This window comes from Canis lupus, chromosome 25 (genome assembly GCF_048164855.1).
Source record: "Canis lupus baileyi chromosome 25, mCanLup2.hap1, whole genome shotgun sequence".
Classification (NCBI taxonomy): Eukaryota; Metazoa; Chordata; class Mammalia; order Carnivora; family Canidae; genus Canis; species Canis lupus.
In genome coordinates this window covers 15818770-15839779 of record NC_132862.1, presented here as the reverse complement: position 1 = coordinate 15839779, position 21010 = coordinate 15818770, and the positions used below count along the sequence as shown (strand labels likewise).

At 36.9% G+C, this 21010-nt stretch overlaps 1 protein-coding gene across 2 annotated transcripts in view; it reads right to left on the bottom strand.

Moving 5' to 3' along the window:
* The window catches only part of SYT10 (synaptotagmin 10), a 67531-nt gene that overhangs the window by 11378 nt on the left and 35143 nt on the right, over positions 1–21010 (bottom strand). For both annotated transcript variants that reach the window (XR_012017526.1, XM_072798393.1), the window contains exon 4: positions 3158–3278. Coding sequence is in view for 1 of the 2 variants with exons in the window: in XM_072798393.1 (XP_072654494.1) it covers positions 3158–3278 (121 nt within the window). In the remaining variant the exon portion in view is untranslated. The remainder of the gene's footprint in view (positions 1–3157; positions 3279–21010) is intronic.

The window sequence follows — 21010 nt, the reverse complement described above, 5'->3', positions numbered from 1 at the left end:
AGAAAAGCCTTATTTAGCAGTATAAGAAAAGTATATTAAGCCTTTCAGTTTTATCAGTCTTAAATTCAAATGACTTATATGGGGGTAATAGACTAACACTTTGTACTTTAAATGGAATAATTTATCTTGAATGAGCCAGAAGTATTAGTTTCATCTGTTTTTAATACAACAGAGAAAACCTACGAGTCTACCAAGAGCCAGTCTGGAACTGTATGTCTTCTGGTCACAGCTATTTGAGAATATATTTTGCTAAAAGTGATTTCTAGGGAATGTAATCCTAACAGGTAAGAATAATTGCCTTAGGGATGCCTGGGTGGCTCAGCAGTTTAGCACCTGCCCTCAGCCCGGAGTGTGATCCTGGAGTCCCGGGATCAAGTCCCACATCAGGCTCCCTGCATGGAGCCTGCTTCTCCCCCTGCCTGTGTCTCTGCTTGTCTCTCTCTCTCTCTCTCTCTAGGTCTCTCATGAATAAATAAATAAAATCTTAAAAAAAAAAAACAATAATTGCCTTAAAGTTAATTTCCTTCAAAATGATTTAGGATAAGAAGATTGAAACTTGTAAAAGCATAACATTGTATCTAGAGCATATGTGTGTATGTGTGTGTGTATACACCCACAATTAGTAGAAGTTAGAAATTTCCTCAATTGTTGGAAAAGTATTAAAATAAGACATTTCATTTTACAGTCATAGTGTTGGTGCTTGATAAAGAGCTCAGACTGAAGAAATGATCACTACAAAATATATTAAATATGTTGTGTTTAATTGTATACAATAAAAAAGGTAATAATTGGTTTAAAAATGTTATCATGGAAGGTTCTTGATATGACATTGTCTATATGATACCAACTTGAAAGGGAAAAATTTATTTGGCCCATATTTTTATGGGCCAAATTTATTTCCGTAAGAAGGAAAACTGTTATAGTATTACAGAAAACTATGCAAAAGTTTCTATAAGAGCCTTACTTTTGTACCTTTTTATAGGAAGGAAGCATGGCTTTGGGAGGGGATGTAAGCATTGGGGTGAGAATGCTAGCTGGTTAAACAATCAGTGTTTGCTCTATGTTCATTTATTTTTCCCCCTTTATTCTGGTTGCTCTCCAACAGCAACACCACCACCTCTTTTTTCCTCTTTCCACCAATGTAGTAATAAATCTTATTTTCTTACAATAAGCCAAAATCATAACAGTATAAACTTACTTGAATTAATAATACCTTTTAAGCTCTAGAAAAATATATCTGTATATTTCATAAGCATTTCCATCAAGGAGCAAAAAATATATTTTCTGGCTCAAAATTGGGTAAATAAAGGTAAACAAAATGGCAATGTTCAATGGCTGTTTCCCATTTACTTCTCAATTTTTTAATAATAGGAAGTATGTTCTAAGAAGGAAACTCACTTCTGTGATACTCTTTTGTGTATTAGGCCCAGGCCTAGACCTCTCATTAACATTGGGAACAAGACATGATTTATCCTCTGCCACCCCCATCATGTCTCTGACGACATTTCTCCACTAGTGACAAGGATAATTTACTGGCTCCTTAGTTGATTCACAAACCTCTAGTGAGAGTTAATGAGGTGGTGTTCTCAGAGCATGCACTCTTTCGTTGAAAAGCTTCATATAAACAAAAAGTGATCTTGCACTTAATTACAACTTTGATGCTGTCTGCTTGTCTCAGAATTTGATCTCTTTTGATAAATGGAGGAAAGAGTAGAATAAACAATAATTTGCAGAGTACATTGTGTAAATTCTTCAACATTTACTGACCCAAGAATTTTTCACCAAAATAAATGCAGAGTTTACTTTCATTCTACTTTTATATATCAACTGTGTATTGTAAATTTTAAAAAATGAAAAAATAATTCACAAAATTGTTCAAAAGTGAAGATGGTAGAGAAAAACCTATAATGAGAAGGCTCCCTCCCATCTGTTCCCATACCTCTCTCTCCACCCCTTGGTTTTCGTTTGTCACTCTGGTAATTCTTTTTGCAAATATTAACAACATAAATATGTATTGTAATACTCCCAATTCTTACACAGAAAGGAGCATGATATCCATGTTTATTTTTGCGCCCCCCCCCCCTTTTTTTTTCACTCATTTAGTGTATCCTGGAGCTCTTTCTGCACTAGAACTTAGAGTTATCTCATGCTTTTTGTAATACAAATTTAGTTTATTTCTTTGTTCTGAAGAAGCACAAAGTTATAGATTCCTTTCCCCGTGTCATCCTTTCCTGTATCTCCACTACCATTTCTTATTTGTTTAATTTGACAAATGCTTATTGCCTTCTCTCCTCTGTCCTGATCATTTTTTCTTTTACAGAGCTCTGCCAGAGTTCACATATTAAGTTAATATATAAACCTCCAGACTGTAGTGATTTAAATGCAGGGGTAAAAGAACATGATGTGACTTTACCTCTTTATCAAAATGAGCACAGAAAGAGAAATTTCCTCCAAGAATATCGCAGGCTCCATGCAGAGAGCCCGACATGGGACTTGATCCCGGGTTTCCAGGATCAGGCCCTGGGCTGAAGGCGGCGCTAAACCACTGAGCCACCCGGGCTGCCCCCCTCCAAGAATATCTTTAAGAAACTTCAAGAAGAAAAAAAAAAAAAAAAAAAAAAAAAAAAGAAACTTCAAGAAGCATTCCTTTATTATTTCTTTCAGTCACTACACTTGCCCAAAGTTTTATTTTGAAAGGTGTTAAGAATGCAGATGCAAATGATGGTCTTTGAAACTTGTTCTTTCTCTGCAGATCGAGTGAGGGAAAGAAGTTCAGTCTACATGTGTTTTCATACTTGTAAGGTAATGCAAGCTTGAGGTGAAGAATCTTCTTTTATAAGTAACTGACTAGTTAGAAGTAGGGCAGTGATTGGTAAATCATGAATTTTTAAGAAAGAACCAAATTAGTAGAGCAAAATAAAAATAAAAACTCAAGCTCATAGTCAATATATTTGATAACTTCTTTTAAAATTTTTCTAATAATAATAATGTAAATACAAGAGGTGATTTAAAGTCCTTTGTTTGGTAATCTCTTTTTCTACTTTTATAATACTCCACTATAGACAAATGAATTTAATAATTCAATGGCCATATATAATTTTGGATACATGAAATATTTGGGAATGTACCTTGACCCATTAGCCAACTGTGTACATACCTGATGAGCCAGTGACATCCATAGCCTTCAGATTTCTGCACTTGATGACTGTCAATGTCATACGTCCAGCAGTTGGCAAATAACAAAGGGAAAACATGATTTCACCCAGATCAATACTTTCCTAGAAAGGCAATTGGTAATGTTAGCCATTTCGACCGTATAGTAAAACAAGATTATAATTGAAGAGGTTCAGTGAAAACTCACTTTGATGGAATATCTGAATGTCATTCTAAACTGTTTTATTAAGGATACAGATAACATTGCAAGAAAGCTGTTCTAAACAGAGTAAGAAAAGAGAGTCTATTCCAGTTGCTCATTTGACATCTCCACTTGTATTTTTAATAGGAATCTCAAATTTAATATAGTCAAAACCAGACTGCTGATTCCATCCATTCCTATTCATCTTCTGAAACCAATTTTTCTGTCACTCTTTCCAAGAACCAACAAAGGAAGTTATCATTTACCCAGAGGCTGGAGCCAGAGCCCAGCAGTCACTTTTATTCTTCTCTTTCCCTCACCCCTACACATCCAACCCATGTCTTGTCTACACTGTCTACCAAATATATCCCAAATTAGTGACTTTCTTTTTCAGGTCTATTAATACCATTCAAACCGATATCACTTCTTCTCAGGATTCCTTTAGGAGTTTCTAAAATTGATCTATCACAGAAGCACTCAAAAGTGATCACTTACGAACTGCAAATCAAGTTATTTCACTCTCCTGCTTGAAACCATCTGAGGGCTCATAACTATACCGGAATAAAATTCAAAACCTGGTATAGAAGCAAGGTAACTATAAATCTTGGTATATCTGGGAAATTCTGGGTTTATACCTGTTGTCCTTGTATAATTAGTAAGAACATTCCCCTTCAATTCTTAAACATGTCTTTGGTTTGGATGGTAAATCACAAGGTCAGATATAAGGCCCAATGTGATCAGGATCCTATCTTTCTAACTTTATTTCTTGCCTCTCTTCTCAGCTTACTCTGATGTGGACTCAAAAGCCTTTTTTTTTCCTGTTATTCAAATACATGCAGTTTGTTCCTGCCTTTGTCTGGTGCATTTTCATTTTTTCTCATATATCTTTCCATGGATGACTCCTTCTCACAATGCAGGACTCAGCTCAAATAGTATCTTCTTAGTGAGGCCTTCTTCCTTCCTACCCTATGCTCACCTACTCACAGATCCTTTATATTTTTTTCATAGTCCTCATAATCATTAGAAATTATCTTTTACATTCATTTTTTGTTTCCCTGATTCCCATATGTAAGATCTAGGACAGCAGAGTTCTTGTCTTTTTATTGCTACATTCTACTGAAATGCCTGGTACATAGCTGGCTCTCAGTGCATCTTTTTGAAGAAGTGAAAAGATTAGTTCATATGGACATAAAGTTGTATCAGATATACATTTGAACTGTTCACAGAACCCTAATATAGAACTATTTCCTGTCCATGGCTGCATAGATGGTGGACAAACGAAAATGAATGCGAACAATGTATATTTAGGATGCTTCTCAAAGAGCTATTTATAGGATTTAATAAAATCATTCCTGGTGAGACAATATGTGGTAGATTTAATTTGGCAGGAAATAAGTTGCTATGCACCCAGGCCCATAGGACTAGGTTCCTAAAAATTCTTCATGACAAACTATTAACATTTGTTGGACTTAATCTTATACCTTAGATTCTGATTTATGTAATTCCTATTTCTTTATTCATGGTCTAGAAGTAGTAGAGCCTGCTAATTAAGAGCATAAAGTTTAGAGTCAAACTTATGTTTGACTCCTGTTTTTTTCTACCTCCTAGCTGTGAGATCCTAGGAAATTTAATTAAGTTTTGAATTTCTGAAACTTTCATTTTCAAACTAAGGAAAGTACCCACTCAACAGTGGTTTTAATCATTAAGTGAGATAATGTATGTAAAGTCCAAGGCATTTAACCCAATGGCTGACATATGACAAAGGATACTGTTTTGTTTATGACTGTGTTGCCATCACATGAGCAGTACCTTACACATATTGAATGCTCAATAAGTACTAGATAAATGAAAAAAATTAATCAAGGAAAGCAGTTATTATTTTTTAAGAACTTTAGTAAAAAGCATATATTTTAAAACAAAGATATATTCAACTGGGTTTCCTCTGGGCTTTTGGATTGCTGCAGACCCAAAATAATGAGCAACAGCCAACAGGAGAGGCTGGAGAAAAAAACAGCAAGAGTACAATCTCCTACTAAGGATTCATTCTTTTCACCACCAAGCAATTACTGAATATTATTTGCTAGGTGCACTGGTAGGTTCCATGGACCCCAAGATAGATGTGGCATGATTCTGTCCTTGAAGATCTCAGCTGAGAAGGAAGAGTAGGCTATAAAAGACTAAGAAAATAAGTCTGGATCCTATTTTTATCTGGTGATTCTCTTCCTGTTTCTATCTCTTTTCCAGTGTTTCTTTAGGCTGAGTCAATGGAGTTCTCTGAAATTTTCTATCTGGCAGCCACCAACCTTCCTTTTCTCTCAGTGTGTATTTCTCCTCCCAGGAACTATCAATAAAAGTAGGCACACTTTGTCACCAGCTGGTGAAAAAATTAAGGCACCTTTTTATGAATATAGAGCAAGTGTTAAGTTCTTAGTGGGATGGCAGTGGAAAAGTGAGGGAGGAAATAGGGGACATGATCTCAGGGATGAAATGCTTAGAGTCCAACAGGGAATGTACCACAAACACAACACAATGTACCAACAGACACATCTAAAGGGCTTAGTTCTTACGTGAAAAGAACATATTTTCATGTATGTGACTGTGACGATTTTAATTTTACACATTGAACAATCTGTAGAAGTAATTTTTCTACTTCTCTAGATATATCACATGCTTACTGGTTGGAACAAAGAAAGTTTACAGTATTTGGTCCCACCCCTCAAAGGTCCTTTCTATCCAGCTGCAACATAATTTTGACTATCTGTTATTAACAGGTATTGGTAAATGTAAAGAGGTTAAACTGAGGAGTTGACGAAAGTACTAGCCTAAATAAACTAAAAGCAAAGAGCATGATTAAAGGACATCCCTAGGCAGCTCTGTATGACAGGCTAGCTGGCTTTTTGCCTACTGGAGTAGTAAGTAATCTCCTTAAATATTTAAACTCCATGAGGTCAGGAGTTTTAAAGAAACTAGTTTTAAAACTAGGAGTTTTAAAGAAAACCACTGGGTGGTTTTCTTTTTAAGATTTTATTTATTTATTCATCAGAGACACAGGCTGAGGGAGAAGCAAGCTCTCTGTGGGAGCCCGATGTGGGTCTTGATCTTAGGACCTGAGCCAAAGGCAGACGCTAAACCCCTGAGCCACCAGGTGCCTCTGGGTGGTAAAGATTAATGTACAGTATGCATGCATAATAACTGCAAAAAGATTCTTCATTAGACTAGATTTTTCCTTCAGGAAGTGTGAATGTGAAAGATCTGAAATTGCATACATGCTGAAAAGGGCACAATACTCTCTAAGGTAAATACCAATATTCTACAACTTTTTAAATCTGGAAGCAACCTAAGAAATAATTATGAGAAATGAATGAATGAAGGTAAATGGCTGTATAACCTTTAAAAAGGTCCTGTAACAAATGTACCAGCAGAAGTCCAGGTTTGGGTGACAGTCCTGTGAGCTAGTGTGAGCACTAATTCTCCATACCCCCTGTGTCTGCGTGTAGATGGCCCAGCCTCAGGGAGCAGGCTGACTTTTAATTGCCACCTCTTCTCTGCCCCAGCTCACTGCAGTTTATAAGGCCATACTCAGTCCCAACAATCTGAACCCTCTCCTGCCAAGCAAAAAAAGCAGAAAATAAGTTGAAAGGTCTCTGAACATATAGCATAAATATAACAAAGTTATACGGTGAAATTCTCTTACATAAGGAGACTACCTCATTTCTTACTCAACACCCATTCACTATTATTTTAGGTAAAGTTCTAACAAGAATGTTTACTTGGTATATCATTCTACAGCAGGTCAAAACTCACATGTGGAATGTGGAAATGGGGCAACTAAAGCAGTTGGTCTGGGGAAGCCCACAATAAATGATAGCTGGAAAGACACCATTCATACGAGAAGGAAGCGAATGTTTGGAAAAGGATAACAATCTGGAATCGTTTTCTATCAAGGGGAACTGACACTAATAATGCCTTACTAACTTAAAACAGCATTTTATGATAGATTTCAACAGTAATTAATATTTAAAGTGATGGCTTTTGAGTCATTAAACTTAGAAAAAATATATTCTATACGTTCTGTTTAAGAAAGTAGAGAAGTATACACTATTTTTTAAGGTATTTTTATCCAAAATCCTTAGAATGTTTGAAGTGGTAATTTTGGGCTTTAGGCTTTGAGTTTCTGAAAAGTTTATTTCTGGATAACCTCATTTATTCCAATTCTACATGAACCTGAACTTCTCATATGAACCTTTGAAAAATGACTCTATCTTTGGACAAATAATCATTTGAAATCCTGCTTTACGTCTAGTATATAGTGTTCCATAAAATTTCTCCAGGTAGGAAGACCATTCTCATACACACTAATAATGTATTTGGTGGAACATTCACAGTGATGATCTTCTGACTGTATACCTGGAAGGAGGGCTTATGAAGAAGGCTAACACTGAGCCTGGCTCAGAGACTATACATTTGATTTCTTCACCCTGGTTCCACAGACATTGAGCTGGGTAGATAAAGATCACTTTCTAGTAATTGGCTATAGTTAACTTCATAAACATAGACACAGTTATAAAGATTTTTCCATATACCATCTCTCTAAGATAGAAGTAAAAGTCAATGGACAGATAAGTTGATATACAGATAGTTGCACTGCACATCCTAATTCAGGACTGAGCTAATAGTAAGATCAAACTATAGCAACTGAGTATAGAAATGGAGAGACATCAGATTTAAGGCTTGATAACTACAGCATGTTTTAACCCAGTGAAGGAAGTAAACAGCACATTAGGGTTTGAGAGCCTACAGACATGAGACCGGCAGAGAAGAGGAATAATATTGTATGTGAGTACTATGATTAATATTTACAAATAAGAATGGGCAGCTTATGGTAAGAAATAAGGAGTTTGGTGACATGTTGGAGGACATTTAAAGCTCTATGTAGTTTATTCTGTGACTCCTATGGGTAATAGGGGGGGATCCAAAGGTGTTGGTAACATGAAAGAGTGGGAGCCTGGAAGAATGAAAAGGGTATATAGGTTCCCAGATCAGAAAAGCTAGAGTTAATATCCTACATCTCCCATGTACTAGTTGATAATGAAAACAATATTTGCAAAACATTTCTTTGTTTTGAGTAGGGTATATTAGGATGAATAAAGGAGAAAGGTGGGGTGCCTAGGTGGTGCAATTAGTTGAGTGGCAGACTCTTGGTTTTAGCTCAGGTGGTGATCTCAGGGTTGTGAGACTGGGCTCTGAACTTGGCATGGAGTCTGCTTAAGACTCTCTCCTTCTGTCCTCCCCACACTCCTCACTCTCAAATAAATAAACAAATCTTAAAAAAAAAAAAAAGTAGAGGGGCTTCTGAAGTAAACAGGTGTGTGAAGGTATGGACTGAAGAAAGGTTTGAATTCAGAGATGTATTCAAAAGAATCATTAAGACTTATTGAAAAAAAACCTTTAAACAATTGGTTGCCATGGTGACAGCAGTCATCACATCCTCTTAGCACCCTAAATGCTGCCTGCCTTCCACATTTCCTGGTTGGTAAGAAAATGGATGGTTCTCCTTACACTGTTAAACGATGTGTTACTAGATCAAATGAGCATCTTCATTAAATTACTAGTCTTTCATTTGCCTGCTCACAAACTGAAGCAGCTTTTCTCAGGCTGACACAAGAGCACAGGGAGGTTAAGGGTGAGTGCTACGGTCACACAATGGCAATCCTTCAGGGTCTCGGGTGTCTTCATACACCAGGTAAAACTGTGCCTAGAGACTCAGGAACTGCAGGGCTCCAGGCAGGGCCAACTCATCAAGTTCTCTGATGGGACCTTCCATTTGTTGAGCCGACCTTGGGCCAGACCCTGTGGGAAGTGGTTCAGGCTCGAGTGGAAGAGCATGCCACCACCCTAACCGGGGGCATCTCCCAGGTGAGCCCTGGCACTTCTTCTCCACCTCCTCTTTGGCATCTGAGCATCCACTTCAAGGAGGGGATGACACCTCTGGGAGCCCCAGAGCCAGGAAGTTGGCCATGTACTTGGCCAGTGCCACATCGTCCACCATGCTCTGTCCTGTCTGAGAGAGAAGGTGATTTGCCACCCCAATGTAATGCAGACCCAAGGTGGGTCTACTGCATTCAAACTACTGTAAAATATTCATTTCTCTGACCCACATCATCCATTCACCTGAGAAAATAACGGAATTTAACATTGGGCAATCCACTTAACCTCACTTGACCTAGTTTCTTTGGTATAGCATGAGGGTGTTCAAACAGATGAACTAATTTACTTCCCATCTCTAAAATTTTGTAATTTTATGCACTGGTTAAATGAAGACTAAATAGTATATATGGTTTAGGCATGTTCAGGAATGTATGACTAGGCCTTTTTAGCCCTTGTTGCCTACAGACCCAGCAGAGCCTCATTAGAAAGACCACAGAGGATCAGCTGGTGCTAATAGCTCAATTTCAAGTTCAAGAACAAGGTTAGAGTTGATCTGGTGGGGGATACATGAGGAAAGATCATACTGGATAATGAAAATACCTGGTTCTTCCCATGAAATCTAGGAGGAACCACCCAGAGGTGGGTGAATTTTAATCTAAACTTTGAAGAATGACTAAAGGTAAAGAGAATTAAAAACAGAGGGAGCAGTATATAAAGAGGCTTGAGGTGCTGAGTGGAAGATCCAACCGTGATCAGAAGATTAACAGAGACCACTGGCTCTGGCAGTGACATAGGATAATTTAAATGGTAACACACTGGCCTTATTCTAAATGTCCCCTGCTTGGGGCATGTGGTTGGCTCAGTCAGTTAAGTATCTGCCTTCAGCTCAGCTCATGATCTCAGAGTCCTGGAATCAAGCCCTGTGTCAGGTTCCCTGCTCAGCAGGGAGTCTGCTTCTCCCTCTCCTTCTGCCCTTCCATGTTGCTTGCACGCTCTCTAAGTTAAAAAACAAACAAACAACAAAAAAAAAAACAAAACAAACAAACAAAAAAACACTCCTCCTCAGGAGTATGTGAACAACCTGATTTTTTTTTTTTCAGTCAGGATGAGAACCATTTTCATGGTTAATAACAATTACTTGGGGAACCCTGGGTGGCGCAGTGGTTTGGTGCCTGCCTTTGGCCCAGGGCGCGATCCTGGAGACCCGGGATCTAATCCCACATCGGGCTCCCGGTGCATGGAGCCTGCTTCTCCCTCTGCCTGTGTCTCTGCCTCTCTCTCTCTGTCTATCATAAATAAATAAAAATTAAAAAGAAATTAAAAAAAATAACAATTACTTGGAAGGGTTGCATTTCATTAAGGGATAATATACAAAACGAATATATATTATAGGCCCAGTCTGACACACAAGAGATGTTGAAAAAATGTACTATTTCTTTTCTTGTTTACTTCAATTTTTCCAGGGTCAGTGACTAGTATAAGGTTGATGCTCAGTAAAAAAATGTATTGAATGAATAAATCATAAAAGCATCAGGCCAAGTCATGCATGGCTTCAGTGGCAACAGGGACATCTACTATTTGAAGGACTGAAGGCTACTCAGTAAACAGAGAACAAGTGAGCAAAGACACTGTTTATGGGTGTTGGGGGCTCTATGCGTAGAGCCCCCTAGAACTGTGCAAGGGCATGTCTACGTATGGTAGCCCTGAGAGTATAATAGTCATAATAGTTTTGGGCCATCTACAGATACACTAAAGGTTTGGGGCGCGTAAGTTAGAAGATACTTATCTATTGGTTTTTACTAAACTTTATTTCTTCATGGATCCCTCTAGTGTGATCTGGGATTATGTTTGCTCTAATTCTATAGTGCATTGGAATTTCAGAAGCAAATATCTTCCTAAGGTATATAAATTGCATTTTTTCCTTGCACACCTGACCATTTTCACCAATCACCAGAACAAGCAGTCTTGTGACTCTGGGATGCAAAGAAGGAGGAGGAAGCTGTTTGATAGAATACAATTAGGAAATGTAACATTAAAATCTACTCCAGTTTCTAGCCCACTTCCTTCCTTTTCTTTCAAAGAACTACAATTTTCACATAACACTTCCTTCCTGCCCTTCCTCCTTCTCCTAGTGATTGTGATTAAACCAGATTGCACCATGTGCAACAAGGGTGGGGGAAGGGACAAGCAAAGGAGGGTTCTATCACAACACCTTGTTAGACTCCTGGAGTTTTACATACATTTTCATTATTGATTCTTTCTTACCATCTCCACTTGAAGATAGAGAAAACACTTACTAGGTGTCCTTTAGCAGGACCTGCTTGTGTTTCTGCAGGAAGGAAAGAACACATTTTTCAGTAAGGATTATATAATATCAAGCATTGTGGTTGGCCATGACACAAAATCCAGGTGAAACTTTACTGAAATCAGGGCAGAAAGGGGAAGAGAACATGGCAGTGTTGAAGATGGGAGGATAACAAACCCCTCTGAGTATTAAATGATCAATATTCACTACCCAGAGCTACTATTGCCATGATACTATTTAATAGTGCGATGCTTCTGCTCAGTGAGAGAACCATTTTCAGCTCCCAATCTGAGTGGGGAAATAACCCTGCCTGCCGAATGGTTTAACTATTATCCCATCCAACACAGCTTCAGACTTGGCCACTTGGAGGAGCAAAATGCTGAGTTTATAGAAGAGAGCTGAGGCCTTAAAATGGTCTTTCATGGACTTAAATCAATTTCATAACTACTGGTGGAATGAGCATCCTGAGGCAGAGGGGATAGCCCAATGTAGACACTGGGACAAGAGCAATGTGGGGCATAAGAAGAGGATACAAATTTAATAAGAACTCTTCCTTTTGTAATACCGGTTAAGAGATACCTTAAACTTCTTGGTGAGAGGACCTGGAGACTTATTCTTAAACCTTAATAGGTTTAGAATAGGTTTATAAATAGTGGCATAGAAGCTTGTGCAATACATTATGCCGCTCTCCTTGGAGTATTTGAAGCTTTTAAATACCTTGATAAAATTCCTCATTAATGGCATCACTCTCAGTATGGTTGTACTAGGCACTTGGACTGGATGAATCTGGCTTCACTATTTTAGAGTCTACCTTAAATTAGTTTGTATGGTTTCACCTCTATTGTGTACTGACTGGTTATAAATTCAAACCCATGTTTTGCAAGCTTGTTTTGGACAATGCTGTTTGGATAATTTGTTTTCGTGGGTTTCTTTTTTTACTATTTTTTAAATCTATTTTTTATTTTTTGAGAATAACTTGTTTTGAATAACTTGTTTAGATGAAATTGATCTGCAATTGGATGTTAAAACTTTCTTACCAAACTTCTGCACATGGAAAGGAGAGGACCATTACATCCTTGATACCAGAGTTAATGGCAGGGGTGTCCATCGTGTGATGGACCTTTAAACTTTAAAAACCAAGGTTTCACCAGTAACTTGAAAGTGTTTGGTCTGGGCAAGTCTACACTTTGCTAATCTAAATAGCTGTATATAGATGAGACACCTGCCCCTGTCATGGCTAGGCTACTCTTGGTTGGCAATGCTGTTGAGCTGCGCAGTAGTCTCAGGAAGAGAAAGGACACGTGTTCCTGTCTTGGCGAGGCTACTCACCACAGGCAGTGGAAGCAAGCTGTGTCCTGAGAGTAATAACCTTTGGATCAGCCCATCTTGTCTGTAATGCCAGTGCTGTCGCCTGCTAGCTACATGCTCTTAGCTTCTACTACGCCAGTGGCTGATACTGAGTTTATTTGGAAAGACTAACTCTACCAAGAATAAACTCATTTAAAAGGAATGCCTCAACTAAATGTGGACTTTATTTCATTCATCTCTTCTTTGTCTAGAACAATAATGTAATTAATCTATCATTGGCTCAGTATCTTTTTATTGGCATACTAAAAGGTTTTATTGTCCTATTTGCTATTGGTCTGTGACATATTATTATAGATTACAATTCCTACATGAACCCATGTTAAACAAATTACTGGCAAAGATGATCTAGTTTCTGGGCTGTGAACAAATCCACCTCTCCTCCCCAGTCTATTCTCCACATAGTAGTCAGAGATCTTTTTGATCCTAAGTGACACCATGGCTCACTTCTAATCAAAAGCCACCAATGATCTCACAAATCACAGAGAGTGAAACTAACAGCTCTGTCCATGGCTTGAGGGCTCCAAAAGACCTGACCCTCAGCTGTCTCTGATCTCATCTCCTAACACTGTCAGAGAGGCCCTTTCTGACCAACCTATTTAGAGTGGCCTCTCTCTCCTTTATCCTGCCTCTGTTTCACATAGCATTTCCTTCATTGGACATACAACATATTTCACAACATATTTCCTTATTACCTGCCTCCTTTTTCTAGAAAGTAGACCCTCTACATGGAGACAGATTATGCTCTAAACCATGCAGAGAGTGCCTGGTAAATAGAACTAAATAGAGTTTGTTGAATTGACGGATTTAAGATCCTTGTTCTGTAAGTGAGTAGAGCAGGTAACTAGCTTCTATTACAAATGTTCTTTTTTTTAAAAAAAGATTTATCTGGGGAATCCCTGGGTGGCTCAGTGGTTTAGCACCTGCTTTCAGCCCAGGGTGTGATCCTGAAGGCCCCGGGATCGAGTCCCACGTCGGGCTCCCTGCGTGGAGCCTGCTTCTCCCTCTGCCTGTGTCTCTGCCTCTCTCTCTCTCTCTCTCTCTGTGTCTCTCATGAATAAATAAATAAAATCTTCAAAAAAATAAAAAATAAAAATAAAGATTTATGTATTTATATTGAGAGAGACTGGAGGAGTGGCAGAGAGATAGAGAGAATCCTTCACGCAGACTCCCTGCTGAGTGTGGAGCCTAATGGGGGCTTGACTCAACCCATGAGATCACAGCCTGAGCTGAAACCAAGAGCGAGATGCTTAACTGACTAAGCCACCGAGGTGCCTCTACAAAATGTTCTTTTATCCACTATTTTCTCTGGATGGCCAATTTATCACACTCGCTATTCTATGTATAACTAGACTTTAAGTTAAATATTTGTAGCCTATTGCTTTGACAAAAGCCCGATTGGGGATAATTTTCTGCTTCTGGTTATCAACTCTTTTATAGACTGGTATTTATTTGATAAGTGCCTGTACTTGTAAAGCATCCCTTTACTTACCATAGGGTGTGGGACTGTGCATAGAATACTTAAGAATTTAAAAGCACTCCAAATACATGAATAAAATTGACATTCAGTAAGATCTCTGGTTTAGTGAATTAAATTTATAGAAAGATTGAATGTGAGATGAACCATGGCATAGTCTCTTATAACATTGTCATATTTTATTCAAGTTCAGTATTGAAGAAAAAAGAAAAGATATTTCATTCATTTTTTAAAATATAAATATGATTCATTTAGGAAATTTAATTAGGGTAAGAAATTTAAAACATGGGAGAAACTGGGATATTAGCAATCAAGTGGATAATTGTTTGTGTGCAAGAGTATAGCCACTCCCCCACTCTCTCTCTAATAAATGTGAACTTCCTGTGAAAGTACCTTTAGAACCATGCTGAATTTTAATTCTTTTAATTTATTTTTAGTATATTCTAAACATGTTAATATTCCGACATAATTCAAGTCAAGGAACACTGAACTAAGAGTTATTTAAAGATTTAAAATCTAGTTCTGGATATTCTATTAATCTGCTGGGTGAGCCTAAGTGATTTTTTAAAACATCCCTGGGCCTTCATTTTCTAAACTATAAAATTAAAGGATTACACTTGAACTCTCTAGCAATTCTGAAATAATATGATCACATGATCTAGACATAAGTGTTCTCAAAATCTTACTCCAAACATACTTTGGAATCTTTAGGTTAATATGAAAAAGACTTTTGACCTATTACAAGTCTCATGCACTTTACTCTGAGAAAAAGATCACAGGTCAATATTTAAGACACATTAATTTTATTTGCATACCATTCCCTCCAACTGAGGTATTTTATTAGAAACCTAAAAGCGACAAATTGGAGAGGTAAGGAATACAGGAAGCATGTATACTTATAATGGAGATGAAAATAGTGTAATAGAAGAGCAAGGGACGGAAATAAAAATCTATTTTTAAAATTTATTATGATAACTAATGGTCATAAAGATCACCACTATTAAGAAAAGGTTATTTAGTAGATTTTACTTTAAAAACAGGGACATGCATAGTGTTTTATAAGTGTTCTATTTAAAATTTTTAAGGTAAGAAATTGGGGACATAAATATATTTTGAAACCTATAATATTAACATAGAGTTCTTTTCCAAATCACTCTAAATAAATGATGTATTATTCCTGTCTGAAATCTTGATTTTTAAGAGGCAGAAATTGAGTTTTTCAATTGTGATGAAATGTGAGATTCCATTTTAAGGAGTTCCTTTGAATTCTCTGTATTTAAAGATTAGAGGATTTTAGCATGGCCATGTTCCTTCTCACTTTTAGTGGCTGAAGGCCTTGTCTTATTATCAAGCTTCTCAAGGACTAAAGGTAATGAACACACAGAACATCTCAGACACCTGGAAAAGTCCAAGAAAGTTATAGGAAATTAACCTGTTTGTAATCAGGAATTCTTTTTCACCCACCTCCCTTGAGGTTATCAGTCAGGGATCTAGGAGGAAATAGATGGCACACACAAGCTCGACTAATTCCAGAGGGCTTAATGAATGGACTATCTACAGAGATGTGAGCAGGGCTAGGAAAACCACAAAAGATAGGCACAGCACTGGGGCTCTGGTAACAGAGGGGGCTGTGTTGACTCCTAGGTCTGAGAGGACAAGGGTAGGGGGACAGCTATCTGGACTCACAAGGAAAAAGTGGCAAAAAGAAAAGACTGCTTTGAGAGGAACTATGCCCTCAGGTGAAGGACACAGCCAGCCTGAGGTGATCTCTCAAAGAATGATGAGAGAATACATATCCAAATGACATTCTCCTCCTGCCCTGACATCTCTTGCCAGAAATTAGAGTACAGTGTCTGTGGATCTCACAGGCCAGCCCCCTGAGGTACCAAACGGTGGAGAATAGTAGAGAGTGAACCTGAAAGGACACACAAAGTACATTCTAGTATCTTTAAGCTCCTGGAGTTTTATAAGATGCACTTAATAAGCACATGTACGGTTTGGTAAAGAAACAAAGAGAAGTGGCCAGTGTGAAAGGAAGAGTCAGGCTCAGTTGCAGATGAGGGGCATGAAATGTGACATTGTGAGTATATACTTTATAAAAATACTACATTCTCACTGAATCACAGCATACAGTGACTAAAAAGATTTAAATGAACTCTTACATAAAACTTTCCACCCTTCATAGAAAAGCATACCACCTAAAACTATCTCCTATCACGATAATAAGACATAACCATTTTTCAGCACCAAGATCTTTGCTCCTATTTAATATGTAAGGTACATCAACAACGAAAATCATTTCCTGATGATATTATTCAGTAATACTTCTTGGCAGCTAACATATAGTAAGCATTGACAAATGCCTGGCTCTGCTAAGCCCTTATTTTATTTACTGTATTCAACAAACTGTGGTTTGCCTTCTCATAATCCCTGTTTTATAGATAAGGTAATTAAGGTTTAAAGGTTCTGTAACTTGCTCAAAGCCATAGAGAGAAGTGACACAGCAGGAATGCAAAGCTTGTTAGTTTGTCCCAGAGCCTAAATTCTTCAGTGATTAGGGTTGAGGGCTTCCAACAATAACCAGATAGGGAAAAGCTAGGGAGAGGGTAGAGGGTGAGGGACTGGGAAGCCAGGGAGGGAGGGCAGGGATGAGGGAGAGGCAGTGGTGGTGGAGGTTAGGGGGGACAGGGAGAGACTCAAGGGCGATAGAGAAGTTGGATCGCATTATAATCCTTACAAGTCAAGCAAGGTAGGAATTTAAATTGCAAATTATGTGGGTAGTTTGAATTTAGGAAAAAAAAAACCATTTTGCTTTTTGAACAATCCCAAATATATTGACTAAAAAATATGGTCAGCTACCAATTTTTGACTAATATCCTTTCAAGAACTCAAAATATCTTACCGTGCTTACTCAGCAATTCTTTACTTATTTAAAAAGTGTGGCATCAGCGTTGAATTCAGACTAAAACTGGCGGCATCAAAGTTTTAGATTAACTTCTTTTTGTTTTGTGAAACAAAATGCTGTAACCAATATTATAGGAATGTACTGCTTAATCTGACAATAAAAGGCTAATTTAATTGTTATGGTCTTATTTTAAGGCTAATTTGCCTCCAGTCTTTCATGTGCAATGCAAAGGCAGTCAAACAGATGGAACCCTGAAGCCTTGTTCTCTAAATGCACATAGATGAGATTTAATTTTCAAAATAATATAAAAACCTATGATGAGTTATTGAATACCAAATACTCACTAGACAAAGTTTCTTATATATTTTTTCTTTTCCCCCATTTGCCCATCCCCCCTCTCCCCTCCCCTCCGGCAACCACTAGTTTGTTGGGTGTTTTTATGGGTCTGTTCCCACTTTGTTTGTTTGTTTATTTTGTGGAGACAAAGTTCCTTAACAGTCTGCTTGAATTGAGCAGGGTTGAAGCCTAGAAAAACCACACTGTGTGAACTTTCATAATCTTTTGGTAGTCTATTATAGACTTTATATTTTTAATATTTTATTTATTTATTCATGAGAGACACAGAAAGAGAGGCAGAGACATAGGCAGAGGGAGAAGCAGGTTCCCTTTGGGGAACCTGATGTGGGACTCGATCCTAAGACCCAGGGATCCTGATCTGAGCCAAAGGCAGATGCTCAACCACTGAGCTACCCAGGTGCCCTAGACTCTCTTATTTTGAACTGAATTTTAATTTGCTTTTATGTTGCAATATAGATACTTGCTATAAATTCTTGCAAATGACTAAAAGAGCTTAGAGATAGGTTCAAAGAATTTATTTGCATCATTTGAATTAATAATCATAAATGATGGCCCTTTAGCAGATGTAGTATCTGTGACACTCCAGGATTAGGTTTAGTGCAGAGATGAAAGAGAAAATTAGGAATGCCTAAGGAAGAGCAGACATGGGTTTATTTTCCCAATCTGCAGGCCTATGACTTGTAATACTGCCTGCTGCACCCCAAAGATTGAGCCAGACCGTCCGTCCCTAACCAAAAAGTTTCCTCTCTACTGCCTTGCCTTCCACCATACTTTTTTCTTCAGAATGCAGTTGGAATTTTGCCACTCTTTAAAACGTTATTGGATAACAAAATATTCCATAGTTAACACATTTTAAAAGAGAATTGATAGTTAAATACAAACAAAGCAAAACAAGAAGGCAGTATTATTTTGATCCTGGAATAGATCTAGGATGCTCAGGGGGAAAATTAAAAGTATATCACTAGAAACAAGAAAACAAATAAAAAAAAATTTAAATATTTAAAGAAATTTTGGTACTGGGTATTAAAATACATTACTTCAAACTCAAGCTCAGCTAGTACATTCAGTACTCTGGTTGGTACAATGAACACAATAGTTTCTTTGTATTTGGTATGTCAAGGTCTACTCTTTCAAACTTGACAGATCCTTAGTTAAAAGATAACAGATTCAAGTACTTTATAGCTGTAAACCAGGTCAGTGTAGTTATGTGCATACGCTCTCTTTTCCTATGAGAATTCCTGCCTGTATAGAACATCATTGGTGCTGAAAAAATGTTCATTGATTAGATGAGTAAATAAATAAATACATAAAATAGAGTTAGTTCTATTCAAAAAAAGAAAAGCTTTTCTTTATCTACCTATACTTTAAAAAATATTTTATTTATTTGACAGAGAGAGAGAGAGCAAGAGAGAGAAAGGGAAAGGGAGAAGCAGGTTCTCTGCCTAGCAGGGAGCCCGATGTGGGGTTCAACCCCAGGACCCTGGGATCCTGACCCTAGCTGACGGCAGTTGCTTAACTGATTGAACCACCCAGGCACCCCATACCTACCTATACTTTCAATGGCTTTTTGAATGTGCATGACATCGCTACATTTAAATATTTAAATACAATCGTCTTTGAGTGACTTTGTGAAAAAAGAAATTTGAAAGATATACTTACATAGCTTAAAAATAAATATATAAAGCGATATGTTGCAAATCATTCCTTTTCTACATTCATCTAGTTTCTCCCATTTTTGCCAATATGTAACTACTATTAGATTTTTGTGTCCTTAAATAGACTTTTCTAATATATATAACCAAATATGAATATATATTTCTTTCTCAGAATTACAAAAATAGTGGCATAGGGTGCACACTATTCTTCAAAGTGATTTTTCCCTATGTTGGAGATATTTCTATATTAGTGCAAGCGATGACTGGCTTGCCATATTTCTGGTATATAGTGGGATGATCCTTAAAGTGAAAATTAATTTTTTGCAAAAAAAAAATTCATACCTTTTTATCTCCTTATTCCTCAACTTCCCTCTTATTCCCAATCATCAATTTTTAAAAATCTTGCTAATTCCTAATAAAAATATTAATCCTTCTTATGTAGAAATAATTAGTAATGAAATTTACAAATACAAAACATGTGACTCTTGTTTCAACCTGATAGGATTTTTGACAACAAAATATTCCTGCTGTACTTTGCATATGAATTTATGCCACACACTGGATAAATTTTTAATTTTTGTTACAGAAAGTGGTTGATGTTCACAAATAGAACTAAGCATATATTAATTTGTAATCAATAGGGTACAAGACTGCATTGTTTTTCCCTCTGCAGACATAATCCGCATAAGAGAGAGAGCAAACAAGTGCGCGAGTGTGTGTGTGTGAACAATACCACATTTGTGCAGGTTATCAGGAAGATATATAGTATTATTTCTACATTAGCATATACTTCTTTGTTTACTTGTTTCTTCTATTAAAGTTCTTGACAAAACTTGTATTTTACTAACCTTTATTTCTACTTTAGAACAAAGTATAAGCTTTGTACACAGAAGGTTCTCAGTAAATACTCATGCAACCAAATTAAAGTTATTTGAATTTCATGCTGTAGGGAAAAAAATCAATTTAATTTAATGAACTGACTTAGGAGATTTTTTGAATAAGATCTTGGACAGGTCTTATGATACACGGGGAAAAATTTTGTGACAGAGACTCTATGATAAAAATTTGTTGGAATGAGACACATAAAAAAATTAAAAACAAAATCACAAAAAAAGCATCAATTCTGATTTCTATAGTTATATTTTTAATAATTGTATAATTGGCCTGAAGAAGGAAAAAGAGATCCATGGCATTTATATCAATGTCATAGTAAAGCAGGACTTAATGATACTAAAGAGGTTCATTAAAAATTAGAGATATATCAGCTATTTCAAGTTGATGACAAAATTTTTTGACTGAATTTTAGAATTTTTAATTTGGAGTTTTGCAGTATATAAAGGTACTCTTTAAAAACCTCATACATGATTATTTCAAGTAAGAACCTTAAATTATAAGAATGGTTTTTCAGGATCTGTTTAATTAGTTATTTATGAATATTTGTCACCAGTGTTTCCTGATATGTTACATAAATTCTTTTAAATCTCTGTTCACATAGTTGAATCACTTTTGCAGGTTTCTATAAAACTTGGATGAGTGAAGGCATATGACTACATTTCTATTTCCTTTTTAAAAAAATTTTTTAAAGATTTTAAAAAATTTATTCATTCATGAGAGACACAGAGAGAGAGAGGCAGAGACATAGGCAGAGAGAGAAGCCGGCTCC